This window comes from Hibiscus syriacus, unplaced genomic scaffold (assembly GCF_006381635.1).
Source record: "Hibiscus syriacus cultivar Baekdansim isolate YM2019G1 unplaced genomic scaffold, ASM638163v2 tig00000764_pilon, whole genome shotgun sequence".
Lineage (NCBI taxonomy): Eukaryota > Viridiplantae > Streptophyta > Magnoliopsida > Malvales > Malvaceae > Hibiscus > Hibiscus syriacus.
This window is the reverse complement of record NW_024061820.1, coordinates 1,271,115-1,296,649: the sequence shown is the minus strand read 5'-3', so window position 1 is coordinate 1,296,649 and position 25,535 is coordinate 1,271,115. Positions and strand designations below refer to the sequence as shown.

The following is a 25,535-nucleotide window of genomic DNA, read 5'->3' as shown; positions in this document are numbered from 1 at the left end:
TAGTTTTGTACTTTAAGAAATGTTATGGAGTCGCTACCAATCAGTTTAAAGTGAGATTGGAACACCAAAATGTTTAGGTCTACGAAAATCAAATTAAGTTCCTGGGTATGATTACGTGTGAGGAAGGGTTAACACCCTCACAACGCTCGTAAAAAGATGCTTATTTGACCACAAATATTTATCTCAACTTATGCATGCAATTAATGTATTTTTAGATTAACTAAGAATTTTTAAATTCTCAAGAATAACTTCAAAATTCTCTAACGGTTAAGAGAATCAAAATTATACTATAAAAACTCTAAAAATTCACAAATTAATCTATATAAAATTTTGAGGGTGAAGTCTTTCATGGGTAATCTCATGTATTCTCCAACATCTAGAAGAATATTGAAATTTAATCTCATTCAAGAAACACCTTGATTTTCATGAACCATGCAAAAAACTTAGAACTTATAACTCTTTAAAACACCTCAAAATTTTCTAACGTCTAAGAAAATTTAGAGATATTCCTCAAAGTCCAAAAATTCACATGATTTTTTTATAAAAAAAATAATTGATATGTTCTCTCATCGAATGACCTCAAAATCCTCCAACATCTAAAAATATATTGAATGTTCAATTAATTTGAGAGCACATCTTGTTTAAACTAATGTGAATAGAGTATTGAAGAATATATATAAAAAAAGGTTAACTATCCATTCAATGTTTTAAAACTAACCATTCTATATTCTAAAAATACCAATGTTCTCTAATCCTAACATCAAGTGTTGAATTCTCTAATTAAGTCTCTCATGCTTAAAAAAGTAAATATGGAGATACGAACTTAAAAAAGTAAATAAAGGCTCTAACTCATTCAACATCTAGAACAAGAAAGATTCCCTTTTGAATATTTTAATTAAAACTATTAATAATAAAGTAACTTTTAATATGTGTAAAATAAACTTATAAAAGAAAATTCGATTTGCCTAACATCCAAGACAAATCGAATTTCCTTTAAGAAGCTTTTTTTTAATAGAAAATAATAGTTAGAATTTTACATGACATCAAAATAAAATTGGTAGAATTTAGCTTGCCTAACATCTAAGACAGAGGAAATCCCACTCGGTTCAATCTTATTTCACATTAAAACGTATGGGAAATTTACAAAATAATATCGACACACAAAAATGTATAAACATCATGATGAAATATAAATAAGTAAGCCCCAAAATAAAAATAAATAAAGTAAATATGGAAAGCCAAATAGAAATAAAGATAAATGAAAAATGAAAAATAAAATGCCAAAATTGAAAAAGTAGACAAGCATTAATGTTATTGCAATGATTAGTGAAGCTGAGATTTAAATGTGGAAAAATAATTCGAACATAATTACGAAAAGTTGATGTGCATAAATAAATTGAATTAAAGTGCATAAATAAATGAAAACAGAAAATGAAGTGCACGAAAATTAATATTAGAAATTAATATTTTAATCCCGAACCATAACAACTTGAATCTTACCCCGGGATGAGTCACCACTAGATCGAACACATATTAGGAGTGATAAGTAAAGTTAGTGGTTAATAAATAAAAATAAAATAAAAAAGAACCAAATAAATATAAAAATAAAAAAACAGTGCATGGTATCGAACATAAATAAATAATCAAAGCAACACAGTCGAATGTAAATAAATTGAATAGGCATTGAGAAAAATGAAATAAACACAAAAATGATGTATCAAACTTGGAATAAATAAAAAAGGGATGGTGACTGAAGTGTAAACACAAGCTGAAAATAAAGGGACCGTTACGTGATAAAACCCAAAAGAAGAAACCATTTTATAAATAGGCGCTGAAACCAGAGGGACTAAACCAAGGTTTAATCCAAACAACTTAAACTACAGATAGGTGACACATTCGTAAATATACTGTTGACGCTGGAGGACTTGAACGTGAATAACCCAACACTTTAAGAGACCAGTGTAAAAGATGACAAGAAATGGAGGAACCCTATATGATATTAACCCAAAAATGATTTTAAAGCATACTCTTTGTCATTTTCAGTGAAACCCAAACAATTTGGGCCCCTCTCCCTTTCTAAAGGAACAGAATGCACTCCCCTCCTCTTTCCTCTATCTACAAACTCACGAAAGCCCTTTAATCTCTCGGCTTCAACAACTCTGGTGACTTTCCTGGTGATGAGGTCTCAACCAGCTATGGACGAAGACCCGAGAGGCCCCGTCGAGGGTTCCAAACTAAGGTAACTACTCCCTTTTGCTTATCATTATTTTTCTAGAATCACAGACATTCACACCTTTTATAAAGAAAAAGAACAGAAAATAAAATAAAAAAGGATCCCGAAGGAAACTACCTTTCCCAATTCTTTTGTATTCCAGATTTTATTGAATCGGGGAAACTCTCTCCTATTTTACAATATTGTTTGTGTTCTTATAACCCATATTACACCAGGACACAAAAGTAAAAATACAATATTTCTAATTTCTTTGCTTTTTGTCTAATTACATGGCTGATTTGGTGCTGACTGGGGCTGTGGTGGTGCTGTTGAAGGAACAGTGGATTAGGCGCCTAGTCCGGAGCAGGCCAGCAAATGAGTCACTGTTGCATGCGTGGCGAGGAGAGGATTGACGGTGTGCTTCTTAGTTGTTGGACTACTCATGAGTCATTGTTGGGATCCCAATTTGTATTGGGATTTCTTTTTGTTCCTTTTTTTTTAATAATAAAAATAGATAAAAAATGGTGATTACAGTTGTCACTCATCAATGTAAAACATGAATTGGACAAAGACATTAAGCACCAATTTTTATTCGGTCGGACTGCCAACAAATCTCAAGCTTTAAGTTTTTCTCATTATGAGTTTTTTACTCTTCTGTAAAGGCAACCGTTGAGGTTGAATAAGCTCTCCTACATGACTTTCTCCAAGTTCTTTTTATTATGAATGCCTCATTGGAAATTATGAATGTCTTGTTGGAAATGCTGATCAATTTCCTTTTGTAATTGATAAAAAGTTGAATAAGTTATTCTCATTATGAACTTCTCTTCCTCTTTAGACAAGTGTTTTTCGATTATTGGGACTACTTATGAGTCACTTTTGGGACCATTACTATGCATCAAATGCCCTAATCTGCATTGGGATTTCTTTTTGTTCTTTTTTTTTAAATAATAAAAAAAATAATACAAATGTATAAAAGATGATGATTACAAACATGTTGGTTCATTTCCTCTCATGAATTAAGCTTATTGCATGTACTTGACTTCTATGTGTGAACATGACTCATCAGTTCCCTTCATGCAATTGGTTCCATGCGTTTCATGAATGGATTCATTCTCCTTTTGTTCTCTGAATGTGCTCGCCAATTATGTTAATGAATTTATGAAGGTTGATATTCTTTTCCCCTGAAGTGTGAACATGACTCATCGATTGCCTTAGTTGAATGTATATGGTCGAATGTATTGTTCTGAATGCATGGATTCTTTATATGGTTGAATGGTTATGTTCAATTGGTTGCCACCGTTTTAATATTTTCACATTAGTCTTCTTGAATGTACTTTAGTTCCTCATGTCCAAAGGTGATGAATTGTTGTAAATCCCGTATGACTTTCTAGCATGCACTGCCTTTAGTAATCTGACTGACGTGAATTGTCCCCCTGGATTAATGTGTTCACATTGTACACCTTGAATGTGTTCAACTCCCTTTAGTCTTTCAAATTACTCTCCAGCTAAGTTCATCTCCCCTTCAGCTTATTCAGCTAATCTTTGAGCTTCATTAAGCTCCCTTGAGCTAAGTGAGCTAGCATAACACTTTCATGAGTTAATATGAGCTGCCAAGGTTTGTATTTTCAATCCATGAGCTAGCCTTAGCTTCCAACGTATAAATGTAAAGCATGAAAATAAGAAATTAGATAGGATTTAAGCTTGGACAATGAATGCATATCGCCGCCTATGTTTGAATGCAAATGAGCTAAATATAGAATGTGTATGTATGAATTGAGTTAGAATAAATACATAAGTTAACATAACCAGCCCATGTTTGAATGCAAATGAGCTAAGTATAGAATGATTATGTATGAATTAAGGTAAAATGAGTACATAAGTTAACATAGCTATGACATATGCTTAAGTAAAGATGTAATATACATGAATATCACAAAGTATGCAAGTAATGGATAACATATGAATATTCAGCATAATATAATATGTTTAAAGCATACATATGTCACATATAATGCATAAATGAGTAAGTAAACAAAAACTCTCGTAGAATCATTTTGGAAGAACTTCAAAGTTGCGAGCGTGTTTTGTTTGAATTTGGTGCTTAGAAGAATCATATCAGTAACAATATACTTGATCATTTAGATATTTATGATCTATAATCTCAAACAAAATTAGAATGGTTAAAATAGATCATTGATGTGATATTTTTAAAAATATAAAAATTATAATCCGATCTAAAAATTATAGAAATAACAAACGAATTGAAAATATAAATTTTAAAAATTAATAATAATATTGATGTGATATTTTTGTAATTATTTTTAGCATTAGTATAATATTATTTTACAATAATATATTATTATTATTAATTATTCATTGATGAATGATTAAAATAGAATCAACACGATATTAACGCTGTTTACTGTTCGTTGATAAAGCATTTGAATATCCTCCAAAATTTTCGTCCTTTTTTTTCTAAAATTTACTCTATACAAAGCGAACATTTTGGTAATGGAGATGTAACTGCAAAATTCTCTCTCATGGAAGGAAGTTCTTAATTGATAAGCTTCTTTGAGAAAGCGAGAGAAGGTGAGAGAAATTCTCTCCCTTCTCCTTAACCTTAACAGAAACTTCTTAACTGTTTCTTCGCCTCTCCCATGAAAATGGCGTCTCAGAACAAGACGGAGAGGGATGCGCTCGGCGGCGCAGACGACGAAGGAGACATCCACGATGTTAAGTTCGTGAACGGAGACTGTTGCTTTTGTATGCCTTGTCACGGATCGATCTGGTTGCAGTGGTTGGCGGTGAACGACAACAACTCCACCTTATCCACGCAGTCGATCGACAAAGAGACATGTTGGACGCGACGGTGGAGGAGGCTCCGAGAATGGTCGGATACGGTGGCCGTAACGAAATGGAAGACGCTTTTGCGGCGGTTCAAAAAGAACAGAGCTCGTAACAGAGGAAAGGAATTCCATTACGATCCGCTGAGTTACTCCCTCAATTTCGACGAAGGGACGGGACAAAACGGCGTCCTCGACGGTGATTATTTTAACCATAACTTCTCGTACAGATATGCTTCGTTCTCGTTACCATTCTCCACCAAAACCTCCTTGGATTTCGACACAGACAGGAGCCGTTACTCGTTTGATTGTTAAAGTGGTTTGACGGATTCAAAAATTTTAAAAATAAAATTTAAAATTTTAATTTTTTAAAAATAACAGGAGTACAATTTTTATTTCAATTTTTACTATTTTGTTAACGCATTAAATTAAATTAAATTATTTTTAAAAAAATAACAAGATGCACTTGACTTCATGGCTTAGTGCAGACTGTGGTTTGCTTGGAGGCCATGCATTACCGTTAAATTTAGGGTAAATTATACGTTTAGTATTTAAACTATTTTAATATAAAAGCTTTTAATTTTTTAGAATCATACCTAAAGTTTAGTTTTTGTTTCATTTTAGTAACCGACGTTAAATACTTAATGCGTTTAATACTTAAACTGTCTATTTTGACCCGTTTTAGTACTTAAGTTTTCATTTTCTTCAAAACTGAATGTTAAATCTAGAACATGATAATAAAATGAAACAAAAACATGATAATATAGCACCGGAGAGTTCAAGCACCATGGTTGCTTCGATAAAATCCGATGTGTACGGCTTCGGTGCCGTGCTTGTCGAATTGGTAACTAGGCAAAAACCCCTAGAGGTCAATGCAGGTGGAGAAGGATTCAAAGGTGATTTGGTGAATCGGGTAAATCATCTCTCGAACTCCGGTCGAATCAAAGATGTCATCGACAAAGATCTCTACGGGAAAGGCCATGACGAAGAATTATGCAGTTCGTCAAAATTGCATGCGACTGCGTGGCTCCTCAGCCAAAGAACAGATGGTCCATGTTCAAGGTTTATCAGTCATTGCAAACCATGGCCGAGGAAAAAGGTTTTACAGAACAGTTTGATGATTTCCCTCTGATTTTCAATGACCAAGATATGAATCAATGTAGAGCTGGGTTTTTTATCTGTTATAAATAGTTTGTGGGATACCCAGAAACATGTCAAGCTGCTGGTTCTTGTATCTTCAAGAGATGTATTTGTTTTGCACCTTTTCTTTCTTGATGAAACTAATACTGATTGCTTCAACATATGATTCATATATGTTTGTTTTCATTGTTGTGTTTTGTTTCCATTCTCTCTCTTGGAAGGTACACAGAAGGAATTTGCTTCAAACTTGTTTTCTTGTGAAAGGTAAGAACAAAATAAAGTTGATACAATAATAACTAATAACCATCTTCAGTATAATGTATGACATTCCACGGTAAAAAGATACAAATCCTCTGATATGAGTGTGCATTGAGCATTAACTCAAAGATGTCTGTATATACGGTTATTAAAATGGTAACTACTGATCTATAAAAAGCTTGGGAACAGCCAGGAAAGAACATTCTACGAGGAGCATACCTTACAACTCTTCCGACAGTATCCGTAAGCGTCTTCAGAACCCACCATATAAGCAGGGTTCTTTTCACACTCCCCAGTTGAAGCCCAGATAGGGCAGTTCTCGTTTTCATCAACACAATCTCCATTTTCAGAATGTCTCTTTGATACATCAAAAGACCTGACGTGGATCCACTTTGTCGCAGACCATTTCTCACCCTTTATCACTGGGCAACTTCCATGCAAACTGTCGGAATCAGGTGTTGCATCTAGATGAAGACTGAAGAACAGCAAAGCATCGCCTTTTCTGGGTTTCACTGCAAGAACGACCAGAACAATAGTGTCAGGTACTGAGGATTATAAAAATGGTTGATTATATAGTTGGATTTCTAACGCAGCAATTTTATACCAGAACAATTAAATAAAAAGCTAGGAGCATGGTACAGAAGTTACGTATAAATCCGGAGAATTCATTGGAATACAGACCACAAGCCAATCATGCAAGTGGGATAATATTCGGAAGAAAAAAAATGAACAATGGAAAAACATAATTTCACTGCTATATCAAAGAAGATCGAGATCAAAATAAAATTTAAATCAAATACAATAATTTACTTTTATATTCATAAACTTGTTCACTCAAGTGAGATTAATATCAGTTGGAATCAAAAACAGTTTTTTATTAACAGGTTCATGATAATACCTGCATATCCATTTTTGGCACAATCTGACCAGCTTTCGTCCTTGAGCTGAGTAAATTTTCCCTACATAAAATCAAATTGATGAGTGATGAACAAAACAAAATGAAATGTTACAGTGATAGAATATGAAGAAAGCTCACACAAAAAAGAAATTCAAAGTCAAATGTTTACCTTGGAATTCGGAAACACGGTTTCCCCACCACTCTCAACATCAGACAAATACATGAGTACTGTGGCAATACGGTGACCACCCAGCTCTTGGTTAGCCTTGTCATGAAAATAATCGAAATGTGGCTCATACTTCTGACCATGCTCGTAGTGTAGTATTTGCATGGATTCCCCATTCTCTGTTTGGGGTTCCGTATTAAAGTAAGATTAGAAAAATATCTTTCCACAGAGTAAGAAATTGTAGAGAGTAACAAGCAACCAGCAAAACATACCTACTGGAAGGAAGGTCCATGCAGAAATCCTGGCTTCAACATCAGCAACTACTTCATCCTTCAGATGAGAAATAGAGGACACCAGATAAGCATTTGAACTTCAAGAACAAGCACATACAACACTTTCCAAACATGGTCCATAAACGTAAACAATTAGAATCTGTTAGCGTTAAGTAAACAATCTCTAAACTAAATGAAACGTGTAACTGATACCAATCATGATTGCATCCATGGGAGCAATCATAAGTAAAATTCTTTTCAACATTTCTTTCTTCTAAATTGAGGGACCAACTATCCACAAGGCTTAAGCCGCTAAGATAGAACATAACTATTATACCTAAACTTCAAAAATGGACCTCACTACAAGCAGGATGAATGATTAATGGATTTGCATGTGAACCAAAGTATTTATCGGGATTCAAAATCGAGAGTTCTAATACAATGCTAACGGAAATCAATAATCCCAAATGCATAAGCCAGTAAGAAAGAGTCCAACTATTATATTTAACATCCAATACATTCAATGAAGAAGGATTCTTTTGGTAAAGAAGTTGCCCTAACATTAAGTGTGAATGAATCACCAAGGGAAAAACACATCCAGTGCATCATCTGTGACAAACTACCATCCAAAAATTGGTTACTTATGAAGAACACAAAAAACATGAAAATTATATGTAAAAGAAAAAAAAAAGGTAATTGACTACACAACTCTAGGATTCGGGGCTTAGTTTAGCATTTCTCAGTTATACTTCGCAGCAAAACTTTGCTTTTGGAGCTGATGAAATTCTTATCAAAAGGGGGGAAAGGGTAATTTACAATACCAGAGATTTCTGAAGAAACATGCCAGAGCTGGTTCGAACTTCACTTTCAATGCTTTCGCCTGATTCATTATCAGCCACCATTGATTTCTCTAATTTATCCTTAGCCTGAAATTCACTCATTTTTTTAAAAAGGGGTTAAAATCACAAATCGATATTCTTCAACAAACAAGTAAAAAAATTGTTAATTACCAGAGTAATAAGGTGATCACATTCCTCGCTTGATAAAAATCCTTTATAGAGAAACGCCCTGCAAAAAAAACCGTAAATTCCACAGTTTTGACTAAATCACACTGGGGAAAATTTATAAAATGCTAAAAAGAAGAGAGAAATTAGATCTACCTAGGGTGCCAAGAGAGTTGAGTAACACGAGTGGGGTCAAGTGGAACAGAAGAAGTTCCTATTTTCATTTGAAGAACCGATCCATTGATCTCAGCCGAACCCGAACAGAGATGAAGGGAAATAAGAAGAAAGAACCCCAGAAAATTCCAACAATCCATCACCTTGGAAAAAAATAAGAACCCTTTGTCTAATAGAATTACAGAGATGAGATCATGGACGATTTCCAAGACTCGTCCTTGGACTTTTACGAACTTTATGTTTGTCGCTTAGTGGAAATGTCAAAATGCGTAAAAAAAAATCTCGAAGTTTCTTTTCTTCTTTTTCTGGCCGAAGAACCATAAACGAAAACGATGCGTTTAGCACTTTCCAGCCAATGGCTGTTTTTTGCGCCAACTTTAAGAAAAGGGTGAGAGCTAATCTATTTAAGTAAAATTACTTTTTATCAACTTCAATTCTATTTTCGAATTAATTTTAGAAATTATTTTTTTTAAATTAATCACTTGTATCTGATCTATTGACCGACTAATCTAGATTAGGTACTGCAGAGACAAGAGTAACCCTCTCAACTCAATTTGTTATATTTGCAAACGTCATGGTTCGAACCCCTGACCTTTTCTTAAGGGACCTAGTGTCTCACCCTACTAGACCAACTGGTTGTTGGTAGAAATTAATTAAATATATATATATATATATGTAGTTTGTAAATAATCAATATATATTTCACTTTAAACTATAATAAATAAGCTTAAGCAGTATATTAAACTTGAGCTTTCATCTATCCTTCGATTTTCAATCAAAAGTGATCTTAAATTATACTTCCCTCATCTATTCCAGCCCTTATTACTAATAAGATTGTCACTTTCAATTAATAAAATGACGACATGTAACTTGAATTGAAACTTTATTTATAAATTAAGCCTTTAAACTTTATTTGTCGCTTACTGAAAATGTCTTACAGCGAAAACAAATGGATGTTTCCCGGAAGTTTTGTTTTTCCGGCGGAAGAAGGCATTGACGAAAACAAATGGATGTTTTATAAGCATCGCCCCCACCTGCTTGAAGACACAACCACTTATGTTTACTCCGACCAGCAAAGTCCCTGTCCCATCCTTAACCACGGGAGGATTTAATTATCGATTTTGAGTTGATGGACCCCTTAACCTGAAAATAATATTCTCTAGCAGGAGAAGCCGTTTTGGAGAAAACGAAAAAGCTTGGACCACTCAACTAGATTGTCCAAAAATGTAGAAGAAAATGTTTTATCTTCGTTTTACAGTTTTTTTTAACAAATCTATTTCTCAACTTCTTATCTCTGAGTAAGAGTTTACAACTTGCCCTTGAACCTGATGATCCAAGACGATGTTACTAATTAAGATAGAAAGTATTAGAGATAAATAATAGTAATTTAATCACTTAATAACTCTTGTATATCTTATATATATACTCGTATATTGTAATAATGACATTCATCGATTTCTCAACTTTACTCCCCGGTAATGCTTCAGTGCATTGCGACTGTGCCTCCGCCTAAAGAGCAACTTGGGCCGGATACCCCTGGATGGCGATGGGAAACGGACAAACGGTTTTCAATAAAATCTGCTTATAATTCCTTTACTGTGTTGGAGGATGGTGATAACCGGGTTTTATTTGGAAGGTAGCAGTCACTCAACTTATAAGGGTGTTCCTTTAGCTTGTGATGCATGATCGCTTACTTATTGATGCTGAGTGTAATAGGAGACATCTCTCCAACTCTACCGTGTGCAAGATTTGTGGAAGAGCTGTTGAAGACATTGACCACGTGCTTCGCCATTGCACTTCAGCTGGAGCTATTTGGCCGAGAGTAATAAAAACTGATAAACATTCTGAATTTTTCACACTTTCATGTCATGAATGGATTGAGGTTAACCTACGCTCACACGGTACGTTTGCTATCAATGATGAAAACTGGTCAATTCGGTTTACTGTTTATTAATTGTTGACACTTATGGAAGCATCGGTGTAACGTTATTTTTGATCCGGAGTACGTGGAAAAGGAAGATTTATTTAATCCTTGTGATTGATTTACTGCTGAAATTAATTAGAGCAAATGAGCAATCTGCAGGTACAAACCAGATTATCAACCTCTTTTGAAATGGATTCGACCACCTAGTGGATGGATTAAAGCCAATTCGGATGGAGCAGTTTATCCTGGTGATAAAGCTGCGGCTGCGGGGGGGCCTTCTCCAGAATCATGAAGGGGAATGGATCGTCGGTTTTTCTCGAAGTCTAGGAAGGTGCTCCACCATCATAGCTGAGTTTTGGGCTACTAGTGATTTTCTTCTACGTGCTTGGAGATTAGGGTTCAGAGTTGTGGAGTTTAAAACGGATAATATCGAAGTTGTTCGGATCAATAATAACACATCTGAGGGTCTTGCTAGAAATGCTTTAATCACTGCAATTGAATTTAACACATCGAAGGGAACAAAATGAGGCAGTCGATAGATTGGTGGCGTTGGGGCAAGTGCTCCTATTGACACTACTACCTTTGTCGAACCTCCAGTGATTTTTTTTATTCTTTCTTTATTGTATATTTGCTATGGCTTTCGCGCTTGTCACCAGTGTGTTTTTAAGGCACCAATAAACTTTCCGATTAAATTTATGTTAGTATACTTTCATATATGGTGTCAGCAAGTGAAGCTTACACTCATTAATATTTATTTGATATGCTATATTGATGGATCATACCATGATCCATCCCAATTTTCTGATGCCGCGGCCAAGATGACTAATTTTAAATACCTTCTAGGGTATCATCAAGACTAAATCCTCATAAATTCTTTTCTTGACCGTTATGACCATATGGTTCAGCCATTTATTCTGCCCATGGTTACTACTAAATCTACATAAGATATATCGGTTACAAGTTTTTTTATCGTATTTTTAATCTTAAATTAATGCTGGTTCACAATCTGTATGGTTCCAAATATATATATGAATTCATGAAAGACATGTAAGATGTTGCATCAGATCTTGTGTTAATCAGTTGTCCTATTTCAGATATAAACTTGTTGATTACTATTGTTAATCAATTAGACAATGACTATCTACCCGTAATTGTTGTCCTCCATATTCGTAACATACTAACGATGATGCCTGAGTTATCTGAGATCATAGTTAATCATGGGAGTCTTCTTCGTAAGATTGAGAGCTCCTCTCTTCTGACGACAACAAACGCAGAACAACGGGTTAATCCCGTTTTTGGGTATTCCATTGTTCGCACCACTCATGGCTTCGAGGGAAAGGGATCGTTCTGGTAAATATGAATCTGTTGGGGAGCACAGTTGCTCCACTCAACAAGCCGATCCCATACAACAAGTTATTGTGAACAAGTTTTAGAACTTCCGAGACATGCCGATCCCCCGATCCCATACAAATAACTAGGTCGCCTTCTTGCAGAAGTTCTTTTATCATGGAAGCATCCTTGGCACGGTCACGGCCAAGAAGAGCTGTCTTGATAGGGGGATGATTTCGGATAATCGTGACAAGGAGTATGTTGCGGTGGGTACCGGATGGCCTAAAGCCGTGGAGAGGAAGATAGGGTCAAATAAGGCAAGGAAGAAGCCGAAAGGAATCCAAAGGATGATTAGAAGTGCCTTGAAAGGAGTTGGTTTTTGAACAAGCCGACCATCATGGAAAACTATTGGTTTTGGTATATTGTCCAGGCTTACCGGTTCAACTTCAGGCTTTGCTCGAACCACATAACTTTCCTGCAATCCAAATTAGAAAGCATATGAAATACAAATACGACGCAAGATTAACACAAGGTACGAAAATTTTTAAGACATAATTAAGTGATCAATACTAAATAGATACGAGTTTAAATCTTAACGTGCACAATATATTATCACAAGAAAATAGTACTAAAAAGTGGTAATACTTGCTGATTGAAGGGAAAAGAATTGCATCTTGCACACTTTCATGAAAGGATAATCTGTCTTTCGATCCCCAGGAGCTATATTAGGCATAGACTCATCTCTAAAGGCTTTCAGTAGTGCATCAGCCTTATTTGTTCCCACAAGAATCCATGGATTCTTCACCAAACTGGCTGGTCTACCTTAAACATGTTAGCTATGAGATAATTCAAAGCTGTTAGTTAAGAGATAATGTTTTGAATTTCAATTTCAAAAGTTGTTAGTTAATAGATAATGTTAGATAGGTTCGTAACCCTCTTCCATTTAGTTCCCTGTACGAGTATAAAAAGAGTTTTCTTTGATGGAATAAAAGAAAGACACTTAATTAGTACGTTTACAAACGAAAGTTTTCAACATGGTATCGGATGCTTTGGGATCTTGAGGAATCTGTCTTCCATAGTCTCTCTCTCTCTCTTTTTCCTTGCGGTTCAATGGGGGACACGGAGGCATCATCAGTGGCGCTACAGAAAATCTTCACCAATAAAAGGCTCAGTGTAGTCTTAGATGAACATAACTTTCTTTTATGGAAACAACAAGTGCTTCTGGAGTTTCGTAGTCATCAACTTGAGAAACTGCTCACAGGGGCAGTCACACCTCCTCCGACAACGAAAGTATTGGACGATGGTACGGTTGTTGAAAATGAGGTGTATGAAATTTTCGTTGCAAAGACAGTTCACTTGCCTCATAGCTCCTCTCAACCATGAGCCCTTCTCTGCTTCCCCACATGGTTGGTGTTGACATAGTTGTGGGCCACAATTACTAAGTTCTTTGTTGGCAAATCGACAACTACGATAATGAACATGCATTATCGCTTGAAGGCTATTCTCAAAGGCGAGATGAGTATGAGAGCCTTAATTTCTCAAGTCAAAGAGATATGTGATGCCCTTGCTTCGTGTGGCTGTCCGATAACTGAGTATGAACAAGTGGCAACCATTTTAAACAGTTTGCAATATGAATACCGACCTTTCATTGCAGTAATCACTGCTAGCAGAGAGCCATTCACATTGGATGGTGTTACGTCAGTACTAGTTGATGCATAACTACAACAACGGCTTTGAGGAGGCTAATAATTTATCAGTCAGAACAAATCTTATGAACCTTCAAGTAGCCGATTAGACGGTGCAAAGGGCAGTTCGTTCTGCGCCATCTCTCGATGCTTCTGCTTACCTCCAAGGAGGTCGTGGTCGTGGCAAGCCTCGGCTTCAATGCCAACTTTGCGGTAAAATAGGTCACTTAATGAACCGATGCTGGTACAGATTTGATCAAACGTTTAAAGAGTTCTCTCATAGCAGTCCCTCTTCTGTGGGAACTCCATCTGCCAATTCTTGTGTTTTTCATCCCCTTATGTGTGTGTTTGTTTAGGGTCTTGGAACGAAAATGCTACATCTGTGGTTGTCGTATGTGAACCTCAGCCAAATCCAAGTAATTATAGTGCTACTCCTAGGAAATGGTTTGTGGACTTCGGGGCCACTCACCATGTAACGTCGGAAGCTGCCAATGTTGATGGACGTGGGGAGTATATCTGAAAGAGTAAGCTTGTGGTTAGAAACGGCAATGGGTTATCTATCTCTAGTATCGGTCACTCTCGTCTCCTTGCTCATGATCGTACTTTGACGTTGAATAATTTACTTCATGTACCTCATATATCCAAGACCTTGGTTTCCGTCTCTAAACTTGCCAAATATAATCACATATTTCTTGAATTTCACGCTCATAGATGTGTGATTCGTGATGAGGACACAAAGACGGTGCTACTAAAAGGATTCGAGAAAGATGATCTTTATGAGTTTAGTTCAACACTGTTGAGTAATAATAGTCATGCTGAGTGCAATGTGACTCATGGGGTTATTAATTTTCGTTTATGGCATAATCGGTTGGTGTTAGAAGAAAAAGTCAAAAAGAAGGGTTAGATTTTTTCAGAAATTGGGGGCAATCAGCTTGGGTTTTCAATAATGAGGGGCCCCGAATTCGGTGCCCCAATTATTTATTAAAAATAAAAACGGGTTAATCACATTTTAGTCATTGCACTTTAGGGTATTTTCAAAGATTAGTCCCTAAGCTTCAACTATAAATACCCTAGTTCATTTAGCTTCAAAATCATCCCACATCATTTCCTTCTCCCAATACTAGGAGTTTTTTTGTGAGTAGTGAGTGTTTTGTAAACACCTGTAAATTTCTCTCTTAGTAAAAGATCTGCAGCAGTCCGGAGACGTAGGCACAATTGGTTGAACTCCGTTATCAATTTTTTTGGGATTATTTTTTCGCACTTATTTCACATTCTCACTAATCTGGTTATAGGGAAATTACTCGTTTACTCTGTTTATTTCCCAATAACTGGTATCAGAGCTTTTGGTTGTAAATTTTGTCAATTTTTGCAAGGTTACTATTTATTACTATTCATGTGAATAGTGAATTTCATAAATAGTAAAAATTTTGTTGGCGATACGAATTTGTCGACGGAGGTGTTCTAATATACGGTGATTCGCAGAAATTATCAAAAATGATCCAAATAACCCAGATTCGAGTGGGAGCGATGGCTGCAGACGAAGGAAATATGAAAATTGAGAAGTTTGATGGTGCGAACTTTGGCTTTTGGAAGATGCAGATTGAGGATTTTTTGTACCAGAAAAATCTATATTAACCTCTCTCAGGAAAGCAACCAGAAGGCATGAAGAATGAAGACTGTGCTCTTCTGGACAGACAAGCCCTCAGAGTAATCTGACTGACGTTATCCCGCAATGTTGCTTTCAACATAGCAAAGGAAAATACCACGACGGGTCTTATGGCAGCTATCTCCAGTATGTATGAGAAGTCATCGGCCTCAAACAAAGTTCATTTGATTAGGCGATTATTCAATTTGCGGATGGCAGAAGGGGCATCAGTGGCTCAACACCTAAATGAACTCAACACAATCACAACCCAGTTGAGTTCCGTGGAGATTGAATTCGATGATGAAGTTCAAGATTTAATTCTCTTATCATCTATACCAGACAATTGGAATGCTACTGTTACAGTAGTCAGCAGCTCGTCGGGAAATAACAAATTAAAATTCGACGATGTCCGGGATCTAGTAATGAGCGAAGAAATTCGACGGAGAGAATCGGATGAAGCATCAATCTTATCAGCCTTGTACACGGATTCCAGAGGGAGAACTTCAGAAAGAAATTCAAATCGTGACAGATCCAAATCCAGAACGGGAAAATCAAGAACTGGAAGGAAAGATTTTACCTGTTATAACTGCGGCAATAAGGGTCACCTTAAAAGAGATTACCGAGCACTGAAGAAAAATATCGGCGTACAGAAATCTGCCAACATGACAGAGGAGACATGTGATGCCATGATTCTAAACGTCAACAGTCCGATTGAATCATGGATCTTGGATTCAGGGGCATCTTTCCACTCCATCCCATACCAATAAATCATGGAGAACTATGTCAGTGGTGATTTTGGGAGTGTTCGTCTAGCTGATGATAAAACCTTGAAGATCGTCAGAAAAGGAGACATCCGATTAAAGTTGCCAAACCAGACCACCTGGACGCTGAAGGGAGTGAGACATATTCCTGGCCTCAAAAGAAATTTGATTTCTGTAGGACAGCTTGATGGAGAAGGATATATCACAACCTTTTCAGGCTGTGAATGGAAGATTACCAAAAGAGCACTCGTCATTGCTCATGGTAAGAAGATTGGTACTCTCTATGTAACATCAAATTTAGAGAATATCATTGCTGCAGCAGATACTGATGGAAAATAAAACCTATGGCACCAAAGACTTGGCCATATGAGCGAGAAAGGGATGAAGACACTTTTGTCAAAAGGGAAGCTGCTGGATCTAAAGAATGTAGATGTCGGACTATGCGAGGATTGCATCTTTGGCAAACAAAAGAAAGTCAGCTTTGCAAAGATTGGTAAGACACCCAAGGCAGAAAAGTTAAAGTTGGTTCATACTGATGTATGGGGACCATCTCCAGTTCCATCTCTTGCAGGCGCATTATATTATGTCACATTCATCGATGATTCAACAAGGAATGTGTGGGTTTATTTTCTGAAGAAGAAATCAGAAGTCTTTGATACCTTCAGAAAATGGAAGGCCATGGTGGAAAATGAGACTGATTTGAAAGTCAAGCGGTCGAGGTCTGACAATGGAGGAGAGTACAGAAATAGAAGATTCAGAGAATTTTGCGCAAACAATGGGATCAAGATGGACACAACAGTTCCTATGACACCGCAGTAGAATGGCGTAGCAGAGCGCATAAACAGAACTCTGAATGAACGTGCCAGAAGCATGAGGATACATGCCGGCTTGCCCAAAATGCTATGGGCTGAAGCTATCAACACTGTAGCTTACATGATCAACCATGGGCCCTCAGTTCCCTTGGATGGTGGAATACCAGAGGAATTTTTAGAGCAAGAAAGAAATAAACCTTTCACACTTAAGAGTGTTTGGTTGTATTTTTTATGTACACATAAACTCTGCTGAAAGAAGTAAACTTGATGTCAAGTCCAACAAATGTATCTTTGTTGGTTATGGTGGTGATGAGTTCGGTTACCAGTTTTGGCACTACGAAAATCGGAAGATCATCATAAGCAGATATGTCATTTTCAATGAGAATGTGATGTACAAAGACATGTCAACCATAGAATCAAGTAGCTCAAATACCGAAGCTGAAACAAAGGAATTTGCTGAGTTCGAGGAGATTTCTGGAAATGATGTTCAGATCAGTCCTGAAGCAGTTCAAGAAGAACCAAGCACACCAGAACTAAGGCGCTCCTCCAGAATTCCTAAACCAACCCAGCGTTATTCACCTTCTTTGCACTACTTGTTGTTGACTGACAATGGTGAACCAGAGTGCTATGATGAAGCAATGCAGGTGGAGGATTCAGTCAAGTGGGAGTCTTCCATGAAAGATGAGATGGACTCGCTCATGTCAAATCAGACATGGGAATTAGCTGAATTACCACTAGGCAAGAAAGCGCTCCACAACAAGTGGATTTACAGGATCAAAGAAGAGCACGATGGGAGAAAATGCTACAAAGCAAGATTGGTTGTCAAAGGCTTTCAGCAAAAAAAGGTATTGACTACAATGAAATTTTCTCTCCAGTTGTAAAATTGTCTACAATTAGACTGGTGTTGAAAATTATAGCTACAGAGAATTTACATCTTGAACAGTTAGATGTAAAGACAGCTTTTCTTCATGGTGATTTGGAGGAAGAAATCTATATGAGGCAGCTAGAAGGCTTCATAGAGGCAGGCAAGAAAAATCTAGTATGTAGGTTGAAGAAGAGCTTGTATGGTTTAAAACAAGCTCCTAGACAGTGGTACAAGAAGTTCGATAGCTTCATGAGTAGCAGTGGTTTTACCAGATGCCAAGCAGATCATTGTTGCTACATCAAGAGGTTCAAAAATAACTTTATTATTTTATTGTTGTATGTTGATAACATGCTCGTTGCAGGCTCAGACATGCAAGAGATTATAAACTTGAAGCAAAAATTGTCGAAGCAGTTTGCTATGAAGGATCTGGGCGCTGCAAAGCAGATTCTTGGGATGAGGATTAAGAGAGACACAAAGTCGGGGACTTTGATGTTATCACAAGCTGAGTACATCAAGAAAGTACTCTTCAGGTTCAACATGCAAGATGTTAAACCAGTAAGTACACCTTTAGGTGTTCATTTTAGACTCTCCAAAGAACAGTCACCAAAGACGGAGGAAGAACGTGCACACATGGTGAAGGTATCGTATGCCTCAGCAATTGGAAGTCTAATGTATGCCATGGTTTGTACCAGACCAGATATTGATCATGCAGTGGGAGCTGTTAGTAGGTACATGAATAATCCAAGCAAGGTACACTGGAAGCTGTTAAATGGATCCTCAAATATCTACGAGGTACTACAAACAAAGCACTTTGTTTCAAAAGTGGAAATACGATACTAACAGGCTATGTAGATACTGACTTAGCCGAAATATTGACATCAGAATGAGCACTACAGGGTATGTCTATACTCTAGGAGGAACCGCAGTGAGTTGGGTTTCTCAACTACAGAAGATAGTTGCTCTCTCCACAACTAAAGCAGAATATGTCGCTGTAATGGAAGCCAACAAGGAGATGGTTTGGCTCCAAAGTTTCTTGGAAGAGTTAGGCAAGAAATAAGAAAACAATGTCTTGTATTGTGACAGTCAAAGTGTTATCCATCTAGCAAAGAATCCGTCTTTTCATTCCAGGACGAAACACATACAATTGCGATATCATTTTATCCGGTCTCTTCTGGAAGATGGGATTTTGAAACTTGAAAAGATTAGTGGAGCTCAAAATCCGGCAGACATGTTGACAAAGACGGTGACCACGGACAAACTGAAGTTGTGTTCAGCTTCAGTTGGCATGCTAGAATAACAAGACTAGAGAGCTTTTTTGTGAGTAGCGAGTGTTTTGTAAACACCTATAAATTTCTCTCTTAGTAAAAGATCTGCAACAGTCCGGAGACGTAGGCACAATTGGCTGAACTCCATTATCAATTTTTCGGGTATTATTTTTCCGCTTTTATTTCGCATTCTCACTAATTTGGTTATAGAAAAATTACTCGTTTACTCTGTTTATTTCCCAACAGTTGGGACATCCCTCCCGAGATACGTTAATCAAAGTATGTAAAGGATGTAATGTTGATAGAACCTTGATTAATGAAAATTTTGTTTGTGTTGCCTGTCAATCTGGGAAAAGTCATGCATTACCTTACTTTCCATCTATTACTGATTATACATAACCATTTCATTTAATATTTGTGGGATTTATGGGGACCTCCTCACGTTGCTTCAAACGGATATCGATACTATTTGTCATGTGTTGATGCATGTACCAGGTACACTTGGGTTTATTTGCGGAAAGACAAATCCCAAGCTTGGTATGCTTTCAAGTTGTTCCAACGATGTTCATGTACAGTTCAATATGGAGATCAATGAAGATCAATGACACAAGGTCACTTGTCCTCACATAAAATGGGGTCGTTAAGCGTAAACACTACCCTATTGTTGAAATGGCTCTCACTCTTCTCGCTCAAGCATCGTTATCTCTCAAGTATTGGTCGTACGTTGTCGTCACAACTGTCTATTTAATCGACAGATTACCTACATGAATTTTCTATAGTTTTTCTCCGTTTAGCAAACTGTTTGGAAGAACTCCAAACTATGATCACTTATGTGTCTTCGGGTGTCGTTGTTTCCCATATCTTCGCCCATTTCAGTCCCACAAACTTGTTTTCCTCTCGCACGTGTGCACATTTTTGGGATATAGTGTGCAACATGAGGGTTATCTTTGCCTAGCTTCAGATGGTCGGATTTTCATTTCTCGGCATGTGCAATTTGATGAAAGCACTTTTCCTTTTGCAGGACAGGTTGTAGAGCCACCACCTATCCATTTTTCGATATTGTTCACCGAGATTGTCGAGGTTTTGGGAGCCAAACAGTTGACTCATGGCCTTGTTTCTTCTCATTCGCATGGCAATCCTGCATCTAATACAAACTCGCGTAATGATATGGCATGAATGGGTGCAGATACACCTTCTTTGAATTCTTGTCCTGGATCAGCTGCTGATGGATTCATGGAGCATGCTGATGTCATGCCAATAAATTCTAGTTCTCAAAATCGTGTCCCTGCTCATGTGCGAACCAGTCATGCGGTTGAGAATATGATAGCTAGCTCCAATGCCACTCCTCATGCAGTCCACGTATTGCCTCAAGTTGAAGCCACTAATGAGCATACAATACATGCTCATTTGCCCTCATCTTTCAATGTCCATCACATGGTTACCAGTAGCAAAGTGGGAACATTCAAACATAAAGTTTTTATGTAAATGCTATAATGGATGGCGATGAATCAATTACAATTCAATAGGCGTTGCTATCACCTGTATGGAAGGAAGCTGATGTAGCCGAGTATGATGTACTAGTTCATAATGGCACATGGCGATTGGTCTCCTTACCTCGTGGGAAGATTACTATCGGATGTAAATGGTTATTCCGACTTAAGAAGAATGACAATGGGTCGATTGCATGGCGCAAAGCTCGACTTGTAGCTAAAGACTTTGCGTAAGTTCCTGGTCAGGACTTTCATGATACATTTAGTCCTGTTATTAAACCATCCACTGTGAGGGTCATTTTGTCATTGGCCATAATGCATGGGTGGAGATCACGACAAGTTGATGTTAACAATGTGTTCCTTAATGGAGATCTCAATGAGGAAGTGTATATGGTACAACCTCCGGGGTTTGAAAAATGTGTTTATGATGACTCTGAGCTGGTTTACAAATGAGAGAAAATGTTGTATGGTCTAAAGCATGCTCCTCTCCAATGGTATGCCAAGTTACGTGCCTGCTTAATACGAATTGGTTTTCATGGTACTCAAGTTTATGTCTCCCTATTTATTTTCCAGGTTGATGATAAGGTAGTGTATATTCTCATTTACGTTGATGATATTATCATCACGGGCCATGATGATGGGGATGTTGAACAAATCGTGACACTCTTAGGTCATGAATTCTCTCTTAAAGACTTTGGGGAATTAACTTACTTTCTCGGTTTGGAAGCAAGTCGAAATGATCAGACACTTGTCTTACGACAAAAAAATTCATTCTTGAATTACTTGACAAAGTTGTTATGTGTGATGCTCATCCCGTCCCTACAACAATGGTGATGTCTCCCAAATCATGTAAAGATGGTGGCAGTCCTTTATCGAATACGCAGATGTATAGAAGTATTGTGAGAGCTCTCTTGTATCTCAATCACACATGACCAGACATTTCCTTCAATGTACAATATATGCATGCTCCATATGAACAACATTGGAAAGTTGTGAAATGCATTCTTCGTTATCTCAGTAGGACTCTTGATTATGGGTTAATGTTTAGCAAGTTTAGCGTCGGTCTTTAACTTGAAGCCTTTGCCTATGCCGACTGTGCAAGCAATGTTGATGATCACCGTTCTATCTCTGGCTTCTGTGTGTTCCTTGGGGGAAATCCTATTTCTTGGTTGTCCAAACGTCAACGCTCAGTCTCTCGTTCCACTACTGAAGCTGATTATCGTGGGATTGCTGAAGTTGTTGCTAAAGTTGTATGGCTCAAGGCTTTACTGAGTATCGTGGGATTGTTGAAGTTGTTGCTATACCGTGTTATAGCTGTTGGTGTTCGAATCCATGACCTTTAAAAACAACAACAATTCCTTTAAGCATTGAGGTAATAACACATTATACTAACCTATGATGTTTGTATAATGTGTTACTAATGAAGGATGGTGTGTTAAAAGCGACATTCCAACGTGATTAAATTAGGTGCTTCAGAAGTTCAGGACCGTGATTTGGATAATCCAACATTTGATAAAGATCCAATGGTCCAAACAATTCAAATTACTTAATGGGTCCAATGCATAGTCCAACCCATGTTAATAGCCAGACACAAAATCTTAGAGAGGAAGCAACATGGTTTACCTATTTTCCCCTACCTGGGGAAAATCACCGACATCAAGCACGATGCATCATTTTTTTCTTATACAATTTCACAGCATGTCCTCAAATTATGATTTTATTTTATATTAATCACTAAACTTTAAAATAGTTTATATCAATCCTCAAATTACCATTCCATCTTAAATTCATTCTTTCTTAAATTCATTCTTAAACTTTAAAATATTTTATATAAGTCTCTAAAATATGATCTCATTTTAAATTAATCCTTAAATTCTAAAACATTTTATAACAATATTTAAACTATTAATATCACCTATTCCAATCCTTACTCTAACGTGGCGTTAGTTTTACTGGTTAGAAATTTTTAATTTATTTTTAAAAGTTATTTAAATTGAACTCATGACCAAAACATATTAATTTTTTAGAAGATCACACCTTCAAGTTCCAATACCTTCAAAAACTAATAACACATTAATAAAAGGATCAAAATAGATAGTTTGGAGATTGATATATGTTAATTTAAAATTTAGAGACTAATATACATTAAGTGATGGTTTAGTAATTGATATAAAATATTTTAAAATTGAAAGATTAATTTATAAGGATGTCGTTATTTAAAGATATTTTGTGAAATTTGTTTTTTTTTTCTTAGCTCATAAGGTTTGGTCAATTTTACCTTTTAAGTTTTGCCGACTTTTGGAAATTATAAGACAAAAGTCTGCAAATCAATCATGCACTAACCAGATAATGATAAACCCTTCGTTTCCAAAAATCCCCCCTACAGACATGATAATTACTCATCTAGGATCCATTTTTGCTACTTTCATGTTCATCTGGGCAATATTCCAGCTATATTTCCTCAACCAATTCCGAACCTCCATCGAAAAGTACTCCCAGAGATTGTTAGCTTTGATTTATCCCTACATTCAGATTACGTTCAACGAATTCACCGGTGAACGTCTGATGAGGAGCGAAGCCTATTCCGCCATTGAAAACTACCTCACCTCCACTTCCTCTTCCCAAGCCAAGAGACTCAAAGCCGACATGGTGAAGAACAATCAGTCTCTCGTTCTCAGTATGGACGAAAACGAAGAAGTTGCCGATGAGTTTCAAGGTGTAAAGCTATGGTGGACTTCCGGTTAACATATTGCCAAAGCGCAGTCGTTTTCACTCTATCCGTTCACGGCCGATGAGAAAAGGTTTTACAAGCTTACTTTCCATAAAAGAAACAGGGATTTAGTCATCGAACCGTATCTGAAACATGTTTTGAAACAAGGGAAGGCGATCAAGGTGACAAACGGACAGAGGAAGCTTTATGCGAACAATGGGTCGAATTGGAGCCATGTTGTGTTCGAGCACCCAGCTACGTTTCAGACATTAGCGATGGAACCATACAGGAAGGAGGAGATTATGGAAGATTTGGTTACTTTCAGTGAATCGGAGGAATTTTATTCTCGAATCGGTCGGACTTGGAAGAGGGGTTATCTTCTTTACGGTCCACCGGGTACTGGAAAATCCACCATGATAGCTGCAATGGCCAATCTTTTAGGGTACGATATTTATGATCTCGAGTTAACCGCCGTGAAAGACAACACCGAACTGAGGAAACTGTTGATTGACACATCGAGTAAATCGATCATAGTCATCGAAGACATCGACTGTTCACTCGATCTAACAGGTCAGAGGAGGAAAAAGAAGGAGAAACAAGAAGAAGATGATGAACAAATGAAAGATCCGGGGCAGAAGGGAAACAAAGATGAACCGAGAACCAGTCATGTTACGCTTTCGGGGCTGTTGAATTTCATCGACGGCCTTTGGTCGGCTTGTGGGGCTGAAAGATTGATCGTTTTCACGACGAATTTCGTCGAGAAACTGGATCCGGCCTTGATCAGAAAAGGTCGAATGGATAAGCATATTGAATTGTCGTACTGTGGATTTGAAGCATTCAAGGTGTTGGCAAAGAACTATCGAGAGATTGAACGACATGATTTGTTTCCCAGGATTCAGGATTTGTTGGACCAAGTTAAAATGACTCCAGCTTATGTGGCTGAACATTTGATGCCGAAATCTGCACCGGGGGATCCTCGGACATGTTTGGAAAGCCTGATTCTGGCTCTGGAATCTGCAAAACAAGCCAAAGACAGTGAATTATGTTGCATGTAAGAAACGACATTGATCCGGGGATTTTCTGAAAACACGATTGGAGATGAAAATTCAGTTCGATAAAGGATTGTTTTCAGGCAATTTCGTTTTGATTTATGTATGATATTTCTACGTTGTGGGCCTACTACCCTATCTCCTCTTACCCTGTTATATATGAGAATAAGATCACCTAATTTTTTTATTTTGGGCCTAACTTAAACCAGCATTCATTAATATTGTATTATTCCACTAATCCTTCATTGTGGCTTGGGCCTAACAAATTAACGTGCCTATTAAGGCCTTATTTTCCTTAGTTTTAATGCAAAATTCTTTGTTCGAAAATTGTGTATAAAAAAAAGAGAGGAAATGATGGCCCTACTAAAAGTTAAGGTCGTCTTGTGAAATTGGAGAATATTAATCAAAAGCGAAATTTAATTTGTAGTCTTATTTCTAGAATTTCAATAATCAATACATAAATAAAGTCCTAATTTCCGGCTTAAACATATTGATTAAATCCCTTTCAACAATGTTGAACACGTGTGAAATTGGGAACAACAAAGTCTACTCTTGCCACACTTGCCCGCCAAAACCAACCTTTCCCCCCACCAAATTTCCATGCATTATAATATACTTTTTAAATCAAAAATTGTAAAGTGTTTTCACTTGATCAGGTCAAGGGTTGACGGGATCTGCAGTCAACTTTTCTTGGGTTTGAGGTGAGCATTTTTAATTGATGGTTTGACGTGTGATTAGGGCTCTCGTCGTGTTGTATGGACCAAAGAATTTTTCAAACTCTTTCTTCTACATGTCATGCACCATCTTTTTGCATATATATATATATATACGTGAGCCAGATTGGGAAAACAGCAATGCAGATTTGTTAAAGCTTTTAGACAGCAAAGAGATGCAGATGGAATCCTGTCGCAAGGGAGATGGTGTCTATTTCATTTATTATGTTTTTTGAGATACACATCATCTCTCTGCGCCAGGATTCATCGCATTCTCTCATCTTTTCTGGTTTTCTTCACATTGCTGCTTGCTTGCTCAA

At 37.0% G+C, this 25,535-nt stretch overlaps 4 protein-coding genes across 4 annotated transcripts; 3 read left to right on the top strand and 1 right to left on the bottom strand.

The window, feature by feature from the left end:
- Window positions 1-4,875: 4,875 nt before the first annotated feature.
- Window positions 4,876-5,370, top strand: LOC120214872. Its single transcript, XM_039212670.1, has one exon. It carries the CDS (start codon window positions 4,876-4,878, stop codon window positions 5,368-5,370), a length of 495 nt encoding a protein of 164 aa, XP_039068601.1.
- A 1,106-nt stretch (window positions 5,371-6,476) lies between these two features.
- LOC120215988 (probable prolyl 4-hydroxylase 7) lies at window positions 6,477-9,231 on the bottom strand. Its single transcript, XM_039213519.1, has 7 exons — window positions 8,950-9,231; window positions 8,800-8,857; window positions 8,611-8,715; window positions 7,790-7,847; window positions 7,521-7,696; window positions 7,352-7,412; window positions 6,477-6,965 (listed from the first exon to the last, which is right to left on the bottom strand). Exons 1-7 carry the CDS (start codon window positions 9,105-9,107, stop codon window positions 6,658-6,660), a joined length of 924 nt encoding a protein of 307 aa, XP_039069450.1. The 5' UTR covers window positions 9,108-9,231; the 3' UTR covers window positions 6,477-6,657.
- Window positions 9,232-23,100: 13,869 nt separating this feature from the next.
- LOC120214503 (AAA-ATPase ASD, mitochondrial-like) lies at window positions 23,101-23,745 on the top strand. Its single transcript, XM_039212392.1, has one exon. It carries the CDS (start codon window positions 23,132-23,134, stop codon window positions 23,486-23,488), a length of 357 nt encoding a protein of 118 aa, XP_039068323.1. The 5' UTR covers window positions 23,101-23,131; the 3' UTR covers window positions 23,489-23,745.
- LOC120214492 (AAA-ATPase At3g28510-like) lies at window positions 23,132-24,646 on the top strand. Its single transcript, XM_039212384.1, has one exon. The coding sequence runs from the start codon at window positions 23,729-23,731 to the stop codon at window positions 24,506-24,508; it is 780 nt and encodes a 259-aa protein (XP_039068315.1). The 5' UTR covers window positions 23,132-23,728; the 3' UTR covers window positions 24,509-24,646.
- The last annotated feature ends 889 nt before the right edge of the window (window positions 24,647-25,535 follow it).

Coding starts and splice junctions, on each gene's coding strand:
- LOC120214503 (XM_039212392.1), top strand. CDS start 23,132: ATGATAATTACTCATCTAGGATCCATTTTTGCTACTTTCATGTTCATC.
- LOC120215988 (XM_039213519.1), bottom strand. CDS start 9,107: ATGGATTGTTGGAATTTTCTGGGGTTCTTTCTTCTTATTTCCCTTCAT. Junction 8,858..8,949: donor CAACTCTCTTGGCACCCTAG/GTAGATCTAATT, acceptor TTTTTTTTGCAG/GGCGTTTCTCTATAAAGGAT. Junction 8,716..8,799: donor GTGATCACCTTATTACTCTG/GTAATTAACAAT, acceptor AGTGAATTTCAG/GCTAAGGATAAATTAGAGAA.
- LOC120214872 (XM_039212670.1), top strand. CDS start 4,876: ATGGCGTCTCAGAACAAGACGGAGAGGGATGCGCTCGGCGGCGCAGAC.
- LOC120214492 (XM_039212384.1), top strand. CDS start 23,729: ATGGAACCATACAGGAAGGAGGAGATTATGGAAGATTTGGTTACTTTC.